Source organism: Amphiura filiformis, chromosome 15 (genome assembly GCF_039555335.1).
Source record: "Amphiura filiformis chromosome 15, Afil_fr2py, whole genome shotgun sequence".
Taxonomy (NCBI): domain Eukaryota; kingdom Metazoa; phylum Echinodermata; class Ophiuroidea; order Amphilepidida; family Amphiuridae; genus Amphiura; species Amphiura filiformis.
The window spans coordinates 43,307,750-43,328,768 of NC_092642.1; the positions used below are offsets into that span (position 1 = coordinate 43,307,750).

The following is a 21,019-nucleotide window of genomic DNA, read 5'->3' on the forward strand; positions in this document are numbered from 1 at the left end:
ATTTCAACTTTAGGCACATCTCTAGCAAGATAATTAAATACCTGTCACAAATAGAGGTCTTGAAATGTTACTTGCAACGTTAAAAATGTGAATAGAGAACAAATCGGGTTCAAACATGCTTCAAAAATATGAAGGAAATTGTCAACGCCTACTACCAGAATAGCCGGAAGAGGGCAGACTTCATAAGGGAGTGTTCATAATATATTTTAGTGGGGGACAAAGAATTTGGAATTTATTTCGAAATTTCCTGGGTTTTTGGTTTTGTTTTTTATTTTATCTTCCTGTTCGGGTGTTTCGGTTGGCACATTTTCGGGGCATTTTCATGCACTTCACAGGAGTTTTTTCGTGGCTTCTCTGTAGCTGTCGTATGTCTTTTTCCCCACGCACAGGGTATAAATAATAAATGAATAATAATATATGAAAAAAAGAATCTGGAACTTCAACGTCAAAAAACAAAACAAAAACAAGACAAACTGTACCCTGCTAAAAATATCAACCCATACCCTCACTGATAATAAAAATAATAATACTCTAAAAAAAAAAAAAAAAAAATATTTTTTCGGGGGATAATTTGGGATAAGTTCGGGCCTATTTTATTGCGACAATTTTCAAAATCTATAAGGTGAAATACGGTGTCATGGGGATGTGCGGCAGATTTGGGGTGCATTTTCAACCATTTAGTTTAGACTCTGTTGTATTTTTAGCCATGATTTTATTGACCCTCAGTGTCTTGAAAATGATTTTCTCGAAAAAGTAAAAAATTTGCGAAAACTTTCAGTCCAAAAGTTGATACAATTTTGGGTCTGTTTTATTCAAATTTGGTTTAAAATCGTACCGTAGTTTTTCGGAGTCACAGCCTCACATCCTTACCCAAACCAACTTGAGAAGGTTCCCCGGGGTGTGTGCAAATTTGCAATTTATAGGCCGGGCCTACACTCATCATTTAAGCCTAAAATCAAAGTGTTAATACCATTAACACTACGGCCCGTTTTGTCGTGATGACTGGCTTCCAAAATGTAGGCCTAGGCCTATTTTAAATTATAAATCTGGTCCCGCTTAGAGGTGTGTTTTTTACCCGGAGGTCTCTCCCTCGGGTTCGTGGATGTGCCACAGTTTTGGGGTAGGCCTACCTTTTCAACGACTATGATGGGTGGGTTTACAGCGAAGACCAACTTTTAGGGCGATTTTGGCAAAAGTGCCCTTAAAAAAGCGTCAAATTAGGCCAAATGTGGGTGACTTTGACCCCCGCGGTACAAATGTTTTGAAGAGACCCGCCCGAGGTGTTTTTATAAAAAAAATGGTCGCCCTGCTAAAAAACCTCCCGAATCAAGCATGGGTAGGCATACCAAAATGCCTTGAGACCCCCCCCAACCCAGCGCCGAACCTCCATGACATGATATTCTCCATGAGTCCACCAGAAAATATAAAAATAGGCCTATAACATTTTGATAGGCCTACTAGACCTATATTTGTCTGTCTAAACCTTTCTTGTAGTTGTAGGCTACCGCGATGTCTACCGTGATGACAGTAGCGTAGCTGCCGGGGGGGGGGGGGGGGGAGAGAGAGAAGAAAAGAGGGAGAGGGCGCGCGCGGACCTAGTGCAAGGAAAAAAAGAGGGAAAGAGGGGAGAGGGAAAAAAAGAGAGAAGGAAAGAAGAGCAGGCAGAGAGATGGGGAATCCAAACGATATGCAATACAGCTCAATAGGCCTACCATATACGATTATTATCAATAAAAAAAAAAAAAATTGTCTATTTGGGCCCCCGCCCCCAGAGGGAAACATGGTTGCTCCGGGCCCCGCCCCCTACGGCCTACAGTCTTGCCCCTCTGAATCCCAGCTACGCCGCCATGTGATGATGTTGCAAAGTTGCGAAGTTCATTCATAAATTTCCCATTTCCACTCGACAACAACCCGGGACAACAACAGGCCAGCACGCAGCCTGCAGTAGCTAATCCCCGAGCTAATCAGAGACATGTGCGTTTCTCTTTCAACAGAAAATATGTGACCATGTGACTGACACGATGTACGCTTCAAATAATTATGCTCTCGGCGCCGAAAGTATGATAATGGAAAATATTTATAATGAACACTCCCTTATTTAGCCACACCTCAGTTCCTTTCTCGGGTTGCCTGGTATATCAGCAAAATCCTACACCTATCGCCTTCCCTTGGTAAAATCCCTGATAAAAACTCGTGATATTGAAATTGAATTTCAGCGCCAGAACTTCCGTCATTCTAGCATCATGGATGGATATGCAGTGGCGCCGCTTTGGGGGGGGGCAGTATTTCCCCCAATATTTTTTCTTTCCCACCCAGTTTTTAGGCAAAATCCCCACAATTATGTAATTTTCCACTTTTTGCCGCCATTTAGTGCAATGATTTCCAAGTGCCCCCGTCTCAAATTCACTTCCCCCCATGCCCCGCGAAAAAAATTCTGGTTCAGCCCCTACGGCTATGGCCATAGCTAGGGGGATTTCCCACCCACCCCCAGTTGCCCTTGGTTATGCTGGACGTATGAGAAATTTAGAGCTTGTTCAATTCCACCAATTTTAGAAATTTTAAAGGTAGGCCTATATAGGCCTACAGTGATAGCCTATTAAAACGGATCACAGTCAAATAAAATATCGTAGGCCTAATAATTTTACCAATGGCATTTATTGAGCTGCTCCTATGGTTTAATATTGATATTATATAATTGAGCTCCTTGTCAAGCTCCTGAGTACAGTGACTAACTGAGCTCCCGCTATTTTCAGAAATGAAGGCCTGGCCTTAAATGAATAATTAGGATTGAGGCAGCCTTTTGTTTCATTTTACAGAACTTTTTTAATCCCCCAAAATTAGTGGGTTTTTTTAATGGGGAGTAGGCTTTTAAAACGAAATTCAAATTTGGCAATATTTTCCATTGCTTAACGAATTGATCTGCGTGAAAATGCCTAAACATGTGGCCAGAGCGGGATGAGTGGTATAAAAATCTTAACTTGTGAGAAAGGACGTAGGCCTATGGGGTTGTATGAGGTTGTGGATCACGAAATGCCCCTTTAATGTGTGCTAGGTAAAGTCATTCTTCCTCCCTTTCGACATGCCAAAATTTATTCCTCCCCGCCCCGCTTGCCAAAAAATTGCTTTCTCGAAGGCTTGTGCAATCAGTAGGCCTACCGGTATTAGCCTACTAATTATAAGCCAAAATTTCCAAGCGACTCGCTAAAAATCGCTTGCCTCCGCTCTCGCCAGCCAAAAATCGCTTGTCCGCACCCCCCCTAGACTGCCAAATTTTTGTGGCCCCTCCCCCTTGACCTGCCAAAAATGCCCCACCCCCTTTGCATAGGCCTAGGCCTATATGCCAATTTTTTGGGATCCCCAATTTCCATACCCATACCTTAAATGGATTTCTAAATATCTACCTGTTGCAAGCGCAGCAAGCATGGAAATGTGCACATTTTTTTTCGCGCCCTAACTCCCCCCCCCCCCCCACACACACACATTTTCCCCTCCCATGCACCAGGTTCATTGGCGCTAGATTTTAAGCTAGAAAATACCTAAATATTTTAAAATCCAAACTCGGCAACACCACTATGACGTAAGGAATCGGGCAAATAGAGCCCGTCAGATATCGTAAACAGCGTGTTTAAAAAAAAAATGAGAGTGTCACTTTTGTCCAAAAAATTTCGAATTTTGGCCTTGAGCAGCGACAATCAGAGGTAAGAAAAACACAGTATGACGCAGCTTGAAATATAGAATCACTATATCAATTTTGAAGTTTGTACTTCAAAGCACAAGCAAAAACGAGGTGAAATGGTTCTAAAAAAAATTGATTTCGCTGTATCTTTTATCGCTAAACTAGACAATTTGACAGCAGCGAGTCGGAAAAATAGCAAATATCTCAATTTTCTGCTATCGAAATAAAAATTTAAATAGCACCTGCATATAGAAGAGGGTTTATAGAAATAATGTAGGTCAGAATTTTGTCTATGAAATCGTGCACGGAATTGTTATTACTGGTTACAAAACGACATACAAGTGGAGGCCATTTTACTTCAAATTCGCAAACATGTAAGCTTACTAAAACAAATCGAGACAAGCAATATCAAGAATGAATATGCACATTCTTTTATTGACTTGTTTGTAATGTGCGTCGTAGTTCCCAACAAAATCGCCACTTCCACTGAGAAATTATGGCCGTGTTCCCAAAAATCTTGATGTTCCGGATATTGAAAAAAAATTGAAATGTTTGAACAGTACATTTCTTTTTGAGCCAAGTGGAAAATTCAAGCATAATAATAACCCTTACACTTTCAGCTTTTAGACGTAGTTTATGCTTTCTCTCTCACGATATTTATTTCCAGAAATAGATAATTTTAAAGGGGGCTACATGCAGTCTCATTCTGGATCGATCATTACAAAGTTTAGTATAACCTTAAGGCGCCTTATTTGGGGTTTAGACTGCTTAATCTGGGGTCTACGTCGCTTATCTGGGGTTACGGCGCATTATCTGGGGTTTATATGCCTTATCTGGTTTTAGACTGCGATATGCTAAGGTTAAGGCATCTTAGCCACAGGTAAGGAACGTAAACCCAGGATAAGGCCGTCTAAACCACAGATAAGGCGCCTTATCCCTAGATAAGGGATGTAAACCCAAGATAAGGCAGTTATAAGAGACATGAACCCCAGATAAGGCGGAAATGACACACTTATGCTTCTGCTCTCATTCAAAAATCACATTTACGCTCTACCAAATGGGGCCATCTTGGATTTCTGGGCAAAAATTATTTTGTAACGTCAAATTAATGTCAGATTCGGTTTCTTGGGGTCGACTTACGGAAAAGTGTCTTTGTACACGATTTTAGGTAATCTGGTTCAAAACTTATTTTTTTCAAGATGATACCATGCCACCATCTTGGATTTCTGGGTAAATATGAGTTTGTAATGTCAAAGTAATGTCAAATTTGAAATCCTTGTGGTCGACTTATCCAAAAAAGTGTCTTTGTACACAATTTAAGGTCCTCTTGTTCAAAACTAAATTTTTCAAGATGGTGCCGGCCACCATCTTGGATTTCTGGGTGAAAATGATGCCGTAATGTCAAACTAATGTTAGAATCGGAATCCTTGTACTTGACATATACGAAAAAGTGTCTTTGTGCATGATTATAGGTGCTCTGGTTCAAAACTTAAATTTTCAAAATGGTGGTGGCGGCCATTTTGGATTTTGGCCTCTAGCGAAAAATGCCGGGATTTTCGCGAGGGACATGGTGGCTATTTTTTTTCTAAATGGTCCATAGAAGTCGAATCAATCGTCAAACCTTACTAGCCAGAGAGTGGTCACCAAAGTGAACTTTTCCCCCTAACTATTAGCTTCCCGAAAAAATGAGGTGATTGTTAAATTTAATACAATTAATTAATTAAATGAATTGATTTTGGTGATGATGAAGAAGAAAGAAAAAGGATGGCACTTGTGAGATTCGAGCCAGGAATGTCCATTATCATATCATAGGCTAGACAGGACTAAGAGTTTTACCACAGTTTTTTTTTTTCAACGTGAAAATTAGAGTACTTATACTTTATGTGATAAATTATATAAAAACCCAGACAAACACATAAAGTTGCGTTCTTTCCCCTCCAATTCCAATTTATTTTGCATCTATTTACTTTCTCAATAATAATTTCAATTTTTATGGGCCTTTATAAATGATAAAGATCTGATAATTACCCGGGGGATAATTAATCATTATTATTTTACAGATATCGGCACGTGCATGCATCTTCCGAATTGTATATACACGCATGAACGTCATCACAGATTTATCAATATTCAGTTTCTTCTTGTTTCTTTTTTGTAAAATTTTTCCTGCTTGTCTCACAAATATCTCCAATATCATATAACCAATAGGCCAACAAAAGCTAACAAATATCTAGAGCATTCGATTATAATGTGGATTGGAATTAAAATTTAGAGCATAAAAAGAAAATTTCGAAAGTTAATGTGACTTTCTTATAATACATATTTTATGGGAAATGGTGCCGCAGGCATGATTAATAATTAATGAGCTATGAAACTTCTACCGAATCACTATACGCAATGGCATCGCGCTATGAGGTTATTTTCTCTCATTCATTCATCAAAATGACCACGTGACCATTAATACGCCGTGATCTCGTGTCGGAAGCATGTTTTGGGCGGGACTGATGTAGTTGGCCCTGGATTTTATTATTATTTCTTATTTTAATATACGAACAGGTGGAACTTTTTTCTGACTGAAGTAAATAGGATAGAATAGGTCCAAGAAGAGAAGAAGATCTTCTCTGGTCTAAGGAATCAAACTGTGAATATCAAGCATGCGTTTTAAATATAAAAGGCTCTGACATATTTCGATAATAAAATCAATTTTAGAAACAAAATTAGATTAAACTAGTAAATATTTTATCATACACTATTTTTACATCGATTTGACAATTAATACGAATGCATTCAAGGATTTTGAATTTTTTGTGATAAAATTACACATGTTTGCAACGGTTATCTTGGCTCCTTTTCCTTCTCTCTCTGAAAATTAGGCAGCAACCCAGAACTGTTTTAACAGCCAGAGAGGGGGGGGCACAGGGGACAGGAGGGCAGAGTGCCCCGGCCAAAAAATTGACATTCACGGGTCAGGTGCATCAAGATGATATCATGCTGTCCGGTTCGCAGATGGTCCTGATTCCTTGAACTGAAGCGTGTGGGGGTGTGTGTGGGGAAGTTAGGGTCATGTGAGGCAGAACTTCTCTTTTTTTTTTTTTTTTTGGAGCGCCTTTGGGTGCAATTTTTTCCCGCGAAGTTGTTTTTTTCGTTTTTTCAATTTTAATGTATACCTTCACAGAGCTGGGTAGGGATTTTTTTTACTCACCAGTGAGGCAGGTTGTTCAGTTCCCCCGAATGGAGTCTGATTTTTAGGAGTGTAAGGTGTAAGAAATGACTGATTTTCCCAAAATGACTGATTTCCCGAATGACCAACAAAAGTGCCCCCCTTTGCGCATGACGCCACTGGGGTGACGGGATGTGCGGTCACATTGACCCGCATTTTTGATCACCCAATGACCCCCTTTCTTGTTTTACTGAACTCCTTCTCACCCAATGACCCCCTTTTGTTTTCTTTCACCAAAAGACCCCTTTTTTCAAACATTTTGGGAAAATTTCTGATAATCTCTCACTGGATGACCCCATTTTTTCATTATTTTTCTTCAAATCTTTTAAAAGTTTTGTATCAACTTTTATATCTTGACCCAAAATTGTTCCCAGTCTCACTGAATGACCCCTTTTTTGGTCAGAATTTCCTCAGTCTCACGGAATGATTCCTTTTTTGGGGACCTTCTCACTGAAAGACCACCTTTTTTGGGTGTCTAGGCTCTCATCGAAAGACCCCTATTTTCAACTGCTGTCCGCAGATTCCGCACTTCCAAAGTCGAGTGCCCCCGGCCTACAGCTATAAAGGTGACGAAACACACTGAGCAGCAATTTTGTCACGGGAAATAATATTGAAAGTGCAGTCTTTCTAAAATATTTGTTTTGTTTTAAACGGTATTTTGTTTTTTAAAAACGTATTTGTGGTCAATTAGAATGCAAAAAGATGAAAAATGGATTTTTATAAATTAAGGTCGGTATTCTTTTTTACACTTTTTCCCTTTTTCAAAATTAGGGCGGTCGATTGTGGCCAAATATAATAATGTCATTGAAAGAAAATCGAATTGGCCAAAATACTGCAGATTGTAAATGTTTTTGATTTGAACTGACTGGCAACACGAAAATCGAAGTGGCAAATGCGATGCAGATTATAATAATATTATTGACTTGTGGCTGCCAAATCCCATGCAATTGATTTAATCTGGCAATTAGGTGTGAACTGCCAAATCCCATGCAATTGATTTAATCTGGCAATTAGGATAGAGTTGTAAACACGGTCCTGATCCCGCCAATCGAGAACAATTCACGCACAGTGGTAAACAGAATTAACAGATTAGCTCATTATACCATTGAATGCTCAAACAATGTTAATTGGGGCGGCGATTCAATCAGGAGGTGTATTGGCGATCAGATAATGACAACCTACTAAATAGAAAATTTGAATTTACTGAAAACAAGGAAATACTGTACATTGTCACAAACGTTTTCAGGACTATAATTATTTTTATTAATGAAGCTTGGTTGATCATAAACATGAAATTGATACGACTTCGATTAAAAAAGGTACGACTTTGAAGCATGTTTTAGATCGCCCAATGTTTTCATTTATCATGAAAAGGGGAAACCCCGACTCTGTGCGAAGCATTTTTCAAATATACTAATTAAACATTGTAATTAAGTACATTTTAAGGAATTAAGCTCATATAAAATTATATGAAAATCAGATTTTTCTCTCTTGGGGAGATTTATTATAAATATGGACTACACTTTTCAGCATAACTTCTGATTCTGATATCGTAGAAAAAATATGCAGGAATACCGCGAAACTGGAAAAGATTGCCCTTTTACGCACGGGTGTATGAAAACACGAGGCGATTGTGCAGATTTTTAATGCGGAAAAGGGGATTGCCGTGATGCCGTGTATTGCATGCGACGAGAGACTGATGTTTTCAGGACAGTTATCTGAAGTTCTCGTGGTATAAAAACAGTTCTATAACCCATGTAACATTACCATGAGGAATTTTATCATGCTACTATTAGGCTCATTTATTTATTTATTGGTGTGTTGAAATCGAAAACCTTTCTAGGTTAAACCCAGGGTCTATGGTTAAACCATTTTTTACCAATTTACCAGCGATTTTAAAATGAGTCTTATTTTCAGGGTCATTTTTTAATAAAGAAATCATTAATCCAGAATGGCTCACAATCGGCTTTAAAAAAGCTAAAATCCAAAAGCTTCAACCCCGCCAGGCCATTTCCCATATAACTATGTTAATTAACAATATAAACATGATTTAAGATATTAAAGTGAACTTGAGTTTTATACATCCAGATCGAGTAGATAGTGACAATGTTTGTTCTTCCATGCTTCCAAATAGGTATGTAAATAGATCGGTGCTGGAAGCTTACCGCTGTAAGCTTCAGTATTGAGTTGATGCGATAGTGTTTATTGATCAGTCTCACACTTTTTGGTGATAAAACAGATTAGCCGATAACAACTAATTGTGTCGGTGGCCTCGTGTATAAAAACAATAGATGCGGTAGCGTCCGTTCTACTGCAGGAAACCTTATAAATAATATTGTCAGCTTACCTAACAAATATAATAATATTTATTTAAATTACTTGCAAAATACAAAAGTAACAAAATAACTGTACATTTACACACTTTACATTTCTTACACATGACAAAAGCAAGTAATTCAGGATGTGTGAGTGGGCTTGAAGTCCAAACACAGAAGTGCCCACTCATCCTGCACATCACATGAATGCATAGTTACGTATATAAGATAGCAAAAATGAAAAAGCTACATTGAATAAAATATAAAATAAAACCATTAAGAAATCTTAAAACAATATATACATAAAAGTGAGGCATTTGAAATTACTTAAGCCAAAGCATGTAATACCACAAAATCATTTAAGCATATTCAAGTGAAAAGATCTACATTCAGGCTTGAATAAAACAATATTATTAACATGATGCAATTCAGAGGGATTCCATTGCAAAGATGTGGAAGGGAAGCAAACATAGAATTAAAGAAAGAAGACCCAGCACATCAAAATACGTCAGTTGGTGGTTGCGACATGACAAATACCAGACAGGTTAAATAGGCGGGGCACGAGCTGTCAAGATATATTATTGGTTGATGTAGTACACAGGTTTTAACTGGAATGTGTACACAGGCCCATATGATACTGAAACTAAGCATTCTATTTCAATTGTGAATCTCACAGCTTGTGGAGAATATATGTCAATGGCTGAGTGCAATTTCTTGAATTGAATTATAGATAGAGCAAGTTAATAATCACACTTTTCTATTATGGGATTATGAGTGGATTTAAGTATTTTTTAAAGCATATCTAGGCATTAACAGCTGAAATCTAGGAGATACACTGACTTCAGCCAAGCACAAGTGACCTGGTGAACGAAGGGGGTCACCGTAGATAGCTGGTCGGGGCATTTTTATAGGACAGGAAAGTGTAGCCGACAATTGGGCTTATAACCCTGATCGGAACCGACTGTACATGTAACGATTTTGAGCTGGATCTCAAGAAAGAAGGAACATGTAGTGATTAACTAACAACTGTATCATTTTGATATGATGGGTCACATATGAAATTAGGCACTGCAGCCAAATTTGTTAGATCTTGGGATTGACTGTTGATGTTGCTTTGATACTTATAATTAATGAACTATTGACTAATTTATCAAAAATTAATGATAAAATGTTATTGGTAAATACAGTACATACAAATATTAAATGATACCACAATAACAACTTTGAATTAATTGATAATTTGTCAATTATAAGGATCGACCATGCATAGATCGAAAGATCAAACATATTTGATTTCATTATTGCGTGAATGAAATGGACTACAACATTGTCTCCATTTCATTGTAACAATTTGGTCGTAAACGATCTACAAAATGATTTGATACACGATCTACAGTAGCGTACAGAAATGGATTGAGTACAGAATTAATCGGTAAGGTAAATGCTGTAATCCAGGGAAACCATTCAGGGGGGAGTTCCTTTACTCCAGTCTGTGCTAGAATACCCAAGAGGACGATGGGAAGCCAACACATGAGGTCAGTCAGCGCTACAGCACCCATTTTAATGGCCATTTTCAAATCAGTTTTAAGCAAGGAAAATCCTGATTTACAAATATACACAAATAGGATTATGTAACATATTGCAATAAACAAACATAACAGAAAGTTAAGCCCAAGGAAAAGTACAATTGAGAAATAGTTTTCTAGTTTTGAGCCAATTTTAGTAAATGTTTGTAACTGAAATTGATCATCTTGCCTGTCAAACTTGTATGATGTTGTAATGTTTTCATAGTTTGCCTCATATATTTTAGTTTTAGCCAATGGTAACCCAATACACACATCTGAAAATTGATACAATTGATCATCTTGTAAGAAAATAGTTACAATGCTTAAAGCAAGAGCAGCAACCCAGGCAAATATTGTCATCAATGCTTGTGTCATTTTCCCAAATAGCTTTCTTGTAATGAAAAGGTCACTTTGTATCACATTGAGTTTGTTGTCATATATCCAAAGTTCTCGCATTTGATGAAGATCTCTTAGTATACCTGATGGCATTGATTCAATGCTATTGTTACCCAGACTTAATATCTCTAGCTTTGGCAAACTGTTAAACAGGTCACTTTGTGGTACATTGAGTTTGTTGTCAGACAGGTCAAGCTCTTGTAATTGATGAAGGTCTTTGAATACACCTGATGGTAATGATTCAATGCTATTGTTACCCAGACTTAACCTCTCTAGGTTTGTCAAACTATTGAAAAGGTCACTTTGTGATACATTGAGTTTGTTTTGAGACAGATCAAGCACTTGCAAGCAATCAAGATCTCTGAATACACCTGATGATAATGATTCAATGTTGTTATTTCCCAGACCTAATTTCTCTAACATTGTCAACCCACTTAAAAGGTTACTTTGTATCACATTGAGTTTGTTGACATTCAGGTCAAGCTGTTGCAATTGATGAAGATCTCGGAATACAACCAATGGTAATGAATCAATGTTATTTTCATGCAGTGTTAGTAGCTCTAGCTTTGTCAAACTATTGAAAAGGTCACTTTGTATCACATTGAGTTTGTTCGCATACAGGTAAAGTTCCTCTAATTGATTAAGATCTCTGAATACACCTGATGGTAATGATTCAATGTTATTGTTACCCAGACTTAACCTCTCTAGGTTTGTCAAACTATTGAAAAGGTCACTTTGTATCACAGTGAGTTTGTTGTCATACAGGTAAAGCTCTTCCAGTTGATAAAGATCTCTGAATACACCTGATGATAATGATTCAATACTATTTTCATGCAGCAATAATATCTCTAGCTTTGTCAAATTATTGAAAAGGTCACTTTGTATCACATTGAGTTTGTTGTCATACAGGTAAAGCTCACGCAGTTGATAAAGATCTCTGAATACACCTAATGATAATGATTCAATGTTATTTTTATGCAGAATTAATTTCTCTAGCTTTGTCAAACTATTGAAAAGGTCATTGTGTATCACATTGAGTTTGTTTTGAGACAGATCAAGCTCGTGCAGTTGATGAAGATCTTTGAATACACCTAATGGTAATGATTCAATGTTATTTTCATGCATATATAAAACCTCCAGCTTTACCAAGCCACTGAAAAGGTCACTTTGTATCACATTGAGAGTATTGCCTCTGAGTGAAAGAAATGGCAATTGATGAAGATCTCTAAATACACTTGATGGTAATACTTCAATTTTATTATTAATCAGACTTAATATCTCTAGCTTTGACAAACTATTGAAAAGATCACTTGGTATCACATTGAGTTTGTTGTTATTCATGTAAAGGTCCTCCAATTGATGAAGACCTTTGAATACACCTGATGGCGATGTTTCAATGTTGTTGTAACTCAAATACAATACTTTTAACTTTGTCAACCCACTGAAGAGGTCACTTTGCAATAGATTGAGTTTGTTTTGAGACAGATCAAGCTGTTCCAATTGATGAAGATCCCTGAATACACCTGATGGCAATGATTCAATACTATTATTATTCAGAACTAATTTCTCTAACTTTGTAAACCCACTGAAAAGGTCACTTTGAATCACTTTAACTTTGTTGTTATATAACCACAGCTCTTTCCAATTGATGAAGATCTCTAAATATACCAGACTGTAGTGAGTCAATACTGTTGTTAAACAGAGCTAATACCTCTAACTTCATTAATTTATAGAAAAGGTCTATTTGTATTTTCTCCAAAGTATTATAACCTAAGGTAAGCCGTTTTAAAGTATAAAGATGACTGAATAAGTCACTTGGAATGACAGATAAGTTATTGTGTGATAGGACTAGTGATATCAATGTAGATTTATCATAAAATGTTGTTTGATTCAGAAAGGAGAGATGGTTGTTATCTAAAGACAAATGGGTTAAAGTCTTTGGCAGATGTGTGGGAAAGTTTGGGAAGATGTTGGATGCAATATCCAATAACAATAGTTCATTTGGAAGGTGTCCCAATTCAGATAAATGGCAATCAGGGAAAGACAGGACCTTTAATGTTTGTATCTGAGAAAATATATCTGGTTCTACTTCCTTGATAGTATTTCCCCCTAAATTCAGTACCTGTACATTGACTAAACCATCTAACCAACTATGTGAAATATACTTTAGCTTATTTACATTTAACAGTAACTGTTTTAATTTGTACAAATGTGAAAACGAAGCAGCTTCTATACTTGAGATTTGGTTGAAAGACAAGTCCAGTGTATGAATGTTTTCTAAACCTTCAAAAATTCCAGGTCCAATTGTTGTCATCTTATTCTGGCTCAACAATAAAATGATAACATCTGATAGATTGAGGAAGCACCGAGGTTCAATGTGAGTGAGTTGTCTGTCAGAGATGTCTATTGCAGTTGAGTTTGTGATAAACAACTCCGGAGATCTGCGTACTAAAAGAATGTTCTTTCTAACATCTTTACAGTCAACAAAAAACATCTGGATTCGTAGGGTACAGAAGCAACCAGTAGGACATTCCGGGAATTCAGCTATAAGTAAATCATCTGGAATGTCAAGGTCAAATCCGGGTAGTTCACCTGGATTGAAGTATGGATCACCTTCTAATGTTATCTTGAGAGATGGGTAGACATCTTGCAGTATCACATAGGAAATTTCATCAAATGGTATTTCATAAATCTCATCAAAGATATGAACATTTTTACACTGGTGGAACTTAAAGTTACCAAATGCACGAAGGTTACCTGTATCAAACCATTTGACATATTCAAAGTTGTTCATTGATGCAATCATAGTCCTCTGCTGGATTTCCAAAATAGATGAAATTTGCATGTTAATATGAATTGTACTACAATTAACAACTATGGCACATGGTTCTGTTGCCGTAAGTCCAATCAAGCCAAAAGTGTTATTGAAGCATTCTGCTCCTGATTCTTCCAGGGTAAAGTAGTCAAAATTGGTCCAAGAAGACAACCAAAGAATGTTGATGGTAATTCCATGGTTTTCAGAGGAAGACACCACAAAATCACACGTTTCATTTTTATACGTCTGAATTGTATGTGTATCATTCCGCGAAAGAATGAAATGTTGATTTTGACATCTTACAGTATCATTGACTTCAGTCACTTCAGATGATGCTAAATCAAACCACATCATCACAAGTGAGATCAGGAAAAGGTACAAGTACAATTTGTGTGCCATCATGAAAACTCTCAGAATCACAAACAAGATGACCTTTTTTCATTGGTTCAAGAGCTTGATGTAAGTCATGTGATTTCTGTACCATTTATTTCTCAGTTTCAAGTTGTAGTGTCCCTCCGTTGTCTTTTCTTAGCTGTGTTCACTCCAGTACGATTGTATAATGCACACTGTACAGAAAAAACCTGGTGCCGGCACTCTGCTCATCGCAAAAGTTTGTGAAATAGGCTGGTATTTTCTGATGACCTTTTCATATTCTCCATATAGCTATTTCAAAGTTACTACTCCCTCCTCAAATGTTCCACCAAATACACTATACAAAATGACTACTTCCTTAACAGGTGTTCCACTGAATACAATGTTCAAAATGACTACTTCCCCTGAAATGATCCACCGAATACACTATTAAAATTGACTGTTTCCTCCTCAAATGATCCACCGAATACACTATTAAAATTGACTGTTTCCTCCTCAAATGCTCCACCGAATACACTTTTAAAAATTACTGCTTCCTCCATATAACATTCCACCAAATGCACTTTTCACAATGAATACTTCCTCCTCTTATATGTTCCACTGAATCCACTGTGCAAAATTACTTCTTTGTCCTCAAATTTAGTGATATATACAACATTGATGTCTTCTTAATCTTTGCCAGCCAACTCCTTTCAAGCCTTTCCCTTAGCGTCATGGAAGAACAGGAAATTATCCACTGAATGAGTAGCACAGTTTAAAGAAGAAAACAAACAAACTCCAATTCTAGTTTGTGTAGAAACTTTGAAACTACTGGAGGTTTGTTCTATAGTATACTATTAATAGTCTTCTTTATAGTACTCGTCCAACGCAGCTGTCACTACTGTGGCTATACACTTCTTGTAACACGGTCCAGTTTAGATTCAATATTCGGAGAATAACCAGTTTCACACTCGCATTTCTTTCATGGAGTATTGCGTATGATTAGTTCACCTGTGGTGTGCCTTTATAGCTTCAATAATAATAATTGGTTATTATTAGTTATAGTGGAAAGTCCCAGTGTCTGACCCTTTCATTCAATGAGTACAATTTGCAAGGTTCACTAATCGCAGGTAATAGTGATTGGTAAAGCAGACTATAGTGATTGGCAAAGCAGTGATTTCAAGGGGAATTCCAACTGGTGTTTTCAATTCCTTTTATTACGCAATGTTTTGCATTGCTGGCACTTGTTCTCTTATTTATTCCCTTATATTATATATTGCACCATGACACTTTTGCACTGTATTGTCTGTACAGTAGTCAAAACACCAGAAGAAACAATCAACGTAATCATTATGCAATTGTGTTTGAGAATTCTCACAACTTTTGTGTGAGAGTGTTAGTTATCTTGCTAAGTTCAAGTGTCAACTATGCATGCACGTATACAGTAAGCAAAAGAATTAAGATACCAGTTGTGTTCACCCCTGTATATCCTAAATAAAGACAGATGTGTCAAAATTAAAACAAGCATTCATGTCTGTACTCTTTAGCTCTGATTTAAGACCTCATTTGTTGAAATTGTGTTGAGAATTAAAGAAACGGTGATCCAAAACCTAATGAAGATACGAAATAAAAAGTTGCACTTTTGTGTTCTAATCAATGAAAGCACAACGCTAGTTTTTGTGCTAATCAATGAATGCATGGCGCTAGTTCTGTTGTTCGCAAACGCTTTGTGTACAAATCAATAGGGCATGCAATGTGGCAAACTGCAACTTTTAAATTTGCACCTTCCTTGGGTTTTTGGCTCATCGTGTCTTTATTTCTTGAACAATTTCAACGAATGAGGTTTAAATTTGAGCTAAAAGATGCAGCTATTGGCTGTGAAGTCAAGTCAAGTTAAACTTTATTAATCCATTTCTGGAAATTACATGCACATATGAGATCATAAAACTACATTATATTAGAGAACAAGCATTATACAAAAACAGTTATTATAAGCAAAATGTAATTCAAGGGTACTCCCTAGAAATGGAATGAAAACATAAATTAACGACGGTACTTCAAGTTATGATAAAAAATAGCTTGAGGAACAAATGAGTTCAGGTACCTGTCTGTATTTGCACGCTTGCAGTTGCATACGACCAGATTTTGAGTTATGGTGATATGACAAGCGATGGTGGAGTGGATGTTGGGGATCCTCCATCACATCGGTGAGCTTTTTCAACAAAAGATCAGTATACACTGTCTCGAAAGCCTGTCGTGGTGAGCCTATGATTCTACTAGCTTCTTTAATTACCCTTTCCACCCTCTGTCTGTCCCCTATGGTAATGTTCCCTCCCCAACAAAGTAAACAACTGTTGGTTCCAATTAGCCTTCACTCAACTTGGGCTAGCTAAGTACTGAACTTGGTTTGATACCTATACAGAAGTAATGTGCACTGATTGTCCATGCCTGTTTTGCCTTCAATAATTATGATCAATAGGGAGATTCCCCAAAACAGTATTATACTGTTAAATCCCTCATGCATAGCAGGAGTACAAGTTGGTAGGTGCAATGCCCACAGGCAAAAAAAAATGACAAAGGGGTGAACTCATGGGGAATTGTGATTCAATATAACAGTTTGCACCTGTGTCTGTAAAATAGGACTTTGATGGATTGAATAGTTCAATAAATCGTTGTATAATTGACATCTATTATGGATCTACAGCTTTAATTGTATATTTTCTTTCAAAAATAAACAGCTAATAATACATTTTTTGACTATTTTTAGTTAATTAACACACACGGTACTGCTTTTTACTGTATATGCGTGGGTCTATCTTGGCAATTCAATCGTCACTGATAAGCCATAAAATTAATTGAAAATTGCCACAAAATGGGGTTGAAGAAGACTGGAATTATAAAGCTGTATAATGATTGATACATAGCTGGGTCTCAAAATAATAATAATAATAAATAAGCATTTATAATGCGCCATTTATCTAGAAAATTAAATCTAATCCAAGGCAAAAAAACACAAATACAAATTACAAAGCAAGAATACATAATCATGTATGCATGAAACAGAGTTAACAAAAGGATAGTTGAATAAAACAAATCAACTATCCAAATTGTTAACTCTATACAAATTCATACAACATTATACAAAATACAACCAACATGAACCAAAAAAATCCTTAATACATGTTAAACAAAATACATAGCAGTATATGAGCATGATAAATCAAACATTAGTTGACATTATACGCAGCATTGAATAAGAAAGTTTTGAGTCCAGATTTGAACTGATCAACAGAAATTGATTGTCTCAGATTATAGGGAAGTGAGTTCCAACGTTTTGGTGCAACAGTAGAAAAAGCACGGTCTCTTGGAGAATAATTAGATCGTGGAATTTTTAATAAACATTTGTCTGACGATCTTAGAGTGCGTGCAGGTGTGTATGGAACGAGAAGGTCCGTGATGTAAGATGGTGCAATGTTGTTTAAACCTTTCCATGTGAGAAGAAGAGTTTTGAATTCAATTCTTTCACGTACAGGAAGCCAGTGCAGATTCATAAGAATGGGTGTGATGTGATCATATTTGCGAGTGTTTGTCAAAACGCATGCGGCAGAGTTCTGTACAAGTTGAAGTTTCCTAAGCTGTTGTTCAGTAATTCCGTTTAGTAGAACATTTCCGTTGTCTAAGCGCGATGTAATGAAAGCGTGAAGTAGTATTTCAGCAGTATCCTTTGACAGAAGTTTCCTAATACTACGTAGGTTCGGATTTGAAAATAAGCAGATTGACACACTTTTTAATATGATTGTCCATTGACAGTGTTGAATCAAAACATACTCCTAAATTCCGCACACTGGTTGAAGAAGATATAGTGGAAGATCCAATTTGAATACTATTACACTGAATCTTACTTTGAGAATTTTTGGAAGAAACTATGAGCAATTCAGTTTTGTCATCATTAAGTTTTAGTTTATTATTTGTCATCCATGATCGTATATCAGAAATACAGTTCTCAATACGCTGACGAGCTAAGTCTTCATCTTTGGGTTTATTTACATCAAAAGAAAGGTAAAGCTGTGTGTCATCTGCATAAGTATGAACATTCAAATTATGATGACGAGCAATTTCAATAACAGGTGACGCATATATAGTGAAAAATATGGGGCCTAACACAGAGCCTTGTGGTACTCCAAATGGTAGGTCTACCGCAGATGACTGAGTATTTCCAATGTTGACAGATTGATTTCTGCATGATAAATATGACAAAACCCATTGAAGGGGTGGACCTTTGACACCCAAGGATTCAAGACCGAAAAGAAGAATATTGTGATCAATGGTGTCAAAGGCACGAGATAAATCCAGAAGAACTAAGAACACAGCATGTTTTTATCAAGTTCACATAAGATGTCATTTTGGACCTTCAAAAGTGCTGTTTCAGTTCCGTGAAATTGTTTGTACGCGGACTGGTACTTTTCAAGAAGATTGTGCGTTTCAAAGTGATTGTTCAGGCGAGATGCTACAATTTTTTCAATAATTTTTGACACAAAAGTTAAATTTGATACAGGTCGATAATTTCTGAGATTTTCAGAATCAAGAGTTGCCTTCTTTAGCAATGGCTTAACAATAGCACTCTTAAATAGCACCGGAAAAGTAGATGTTTCAAGAGATAGATTTACAATCTTTGTTATGGTTGGGAGGAGAAGATCAATGTGGTCCTTGAGAATCGAAGTAGGAATCGGATCCAATTGGCAATGCTTTTATGGAGAAGACATGACTAATTTGCGAACTTCATCCTCAGAGGCCGGTAAAAAGGTGTTAAACTCTGGCACAGTAGAATTACATACATGTATAGATGGCGGAGTAAGTCCGTGAGTTGGAGAAAGGTCATCTTGAGTGAACATAGACTATGCCATAGTCGATTTTTGATAAATAAAAATATGTTATTAATCATGATGAACGCATTCAGTTGAACTCGAAATTATACTGATATTTATTACATCAAAATACTAGTATAAAATGGTTATGAAAAAGTTTATATAATTATATTTGTGACAGTAAAAGTAAAGTATACGTAGGCTTATATTATTGAATGCAACATATCATAATAGCATAACTGTAATGGCACTCCAATACTGAACAATTCTAATTTTAGAATCTGCCAGTTTATTACGATTTAAAATCGACTATGGACTTTCACTTTTAAGCAGAACTTTACCCGGGACTCACACACTGTCAATCATACTTGTTTATCAATAAAATCTAACCACAAGACTAAGCATGGTGGAACAATACGCGCTAGATGCATACGTTCATCCACCAGCACAAAAGCGCCGCATTCCCTAGATAGTTGTGTACCATGTATAGTTATAATGGTACCAGTACGCGTCGGGAGGATTTAAACAATAACGAGATCTGGGCGACCAATCACAAGCCAGATTCATTTTTAAAGATGCATTACATCATCACCAATTTTAGTTAGGCCAGAAATTGGCCTAACTCTCAAGGCAAAGTCAGTAGTCCACTTGGGAAGCTAACATACAGGGGGAGTATGGTGACTGAAAAGATGATCAGTTGTGAAAATCTATCAATTGTGCACAAATTATTTAAATCGGAGTTTTAAGCTTAAATGCAATATCCAAAGTATGCACATTCATGACAATGGGCAAGTGGACTACGGAGTAGTCTAGAGTGAACGATGCACGGATGTTGGTGATTTTTGAAATGAAGTAGTCGTTGAAGGCATTTGCCAATGCTTGATTAGAAGAATGAGATGGTAGCTTGGGTTTACCCTTTTGATGCAGTAGTGATTCGACAATGTTATAAAGTTCCTTAGTGTTTTCACAGTTTACTATCTGATCCCTGTAGTATGACGATTTTGCTTTGTTTATCAATGTGTTTACAAGGAGACGCTGAGCTTTGAAAAGATCCCGGTCGATTTGCAACTTTGATTTCCGCCATCGCCTCTCTAGTCGTTTTCTTTTCTTTTTCTCGTCAGCAATTTCATCATTATACCATGGGTATGCTTTTGTATTTCAGGATGACGAATACTTGTATAGACACGTTTTTACTCAACTCATTGAAAGACACCAATGTACTCTCACTGCTCCGTCAAAGATGTTAGTGTCAAAATAAAGTTTGTGGGTTCGAGCCCAAATGGTGGTAAACTTTCACAAAAATGAGTTTCCTTCAAATTTAGGTCAAAAACCAAAATATATGTGTGTTTGTTGATCAAATTGATACAATGTTTGTTAAACCTTGCCCCCCCCCCCCCCATGTCCCCTTCAGTCCATGTTGACTGAAGTAGGCAAGTAACACCACATGCTGTAGAATAGCAAAAAGGTCACAGACTCCATCTAAGAGAGTAGGGGGTCATTCTGGGTCTGTTATCAGCACCTCCCTCTAGATTCCAGAGGACTTCTATTGTAGCTTAAAAATAGGATGCCATAAGAAGTATAAGCACTAAACACTGACCAGTTCTCTATAATATGCTTTTGTATTTCAGGATGACGATGACATCACTTTGACCATATGGGATCTGAAAGGTGGCGACACATATTCCGTCATTCACCAGACGTTATTTACACCACACACATTGTATTTACTAGTGTGGGATGTGAGAGATAAAGAAGCAGGGATACAGAAACTCAACCCATGGATTCTAAACATACAGGTATTATAGGAGGGGGGTTT

The 21,019-nt window shown here is 36.9% G+C and overlaps 1 protein-coding gene across 1 annotated transcript in view; it reads left to right on the plus strand.

The window, feature by feature from the left end:
* Window positions 1–21,019, plus strand: part of LOC140170979 (leucine-rich repeat serine/threonine-protein kinase 1-like) — an 80,061-nt gene that overhangs the window by 34,244 nt on the left and 24,798 nt on the right. Inside the window, 1 exon segment of the mRNA XM_072194168.1 lies at window positions 20,832–20,999. Coding sequence (XP_072050269.1) covers window positions 20,832–20,999 — 168 coding nt within the window.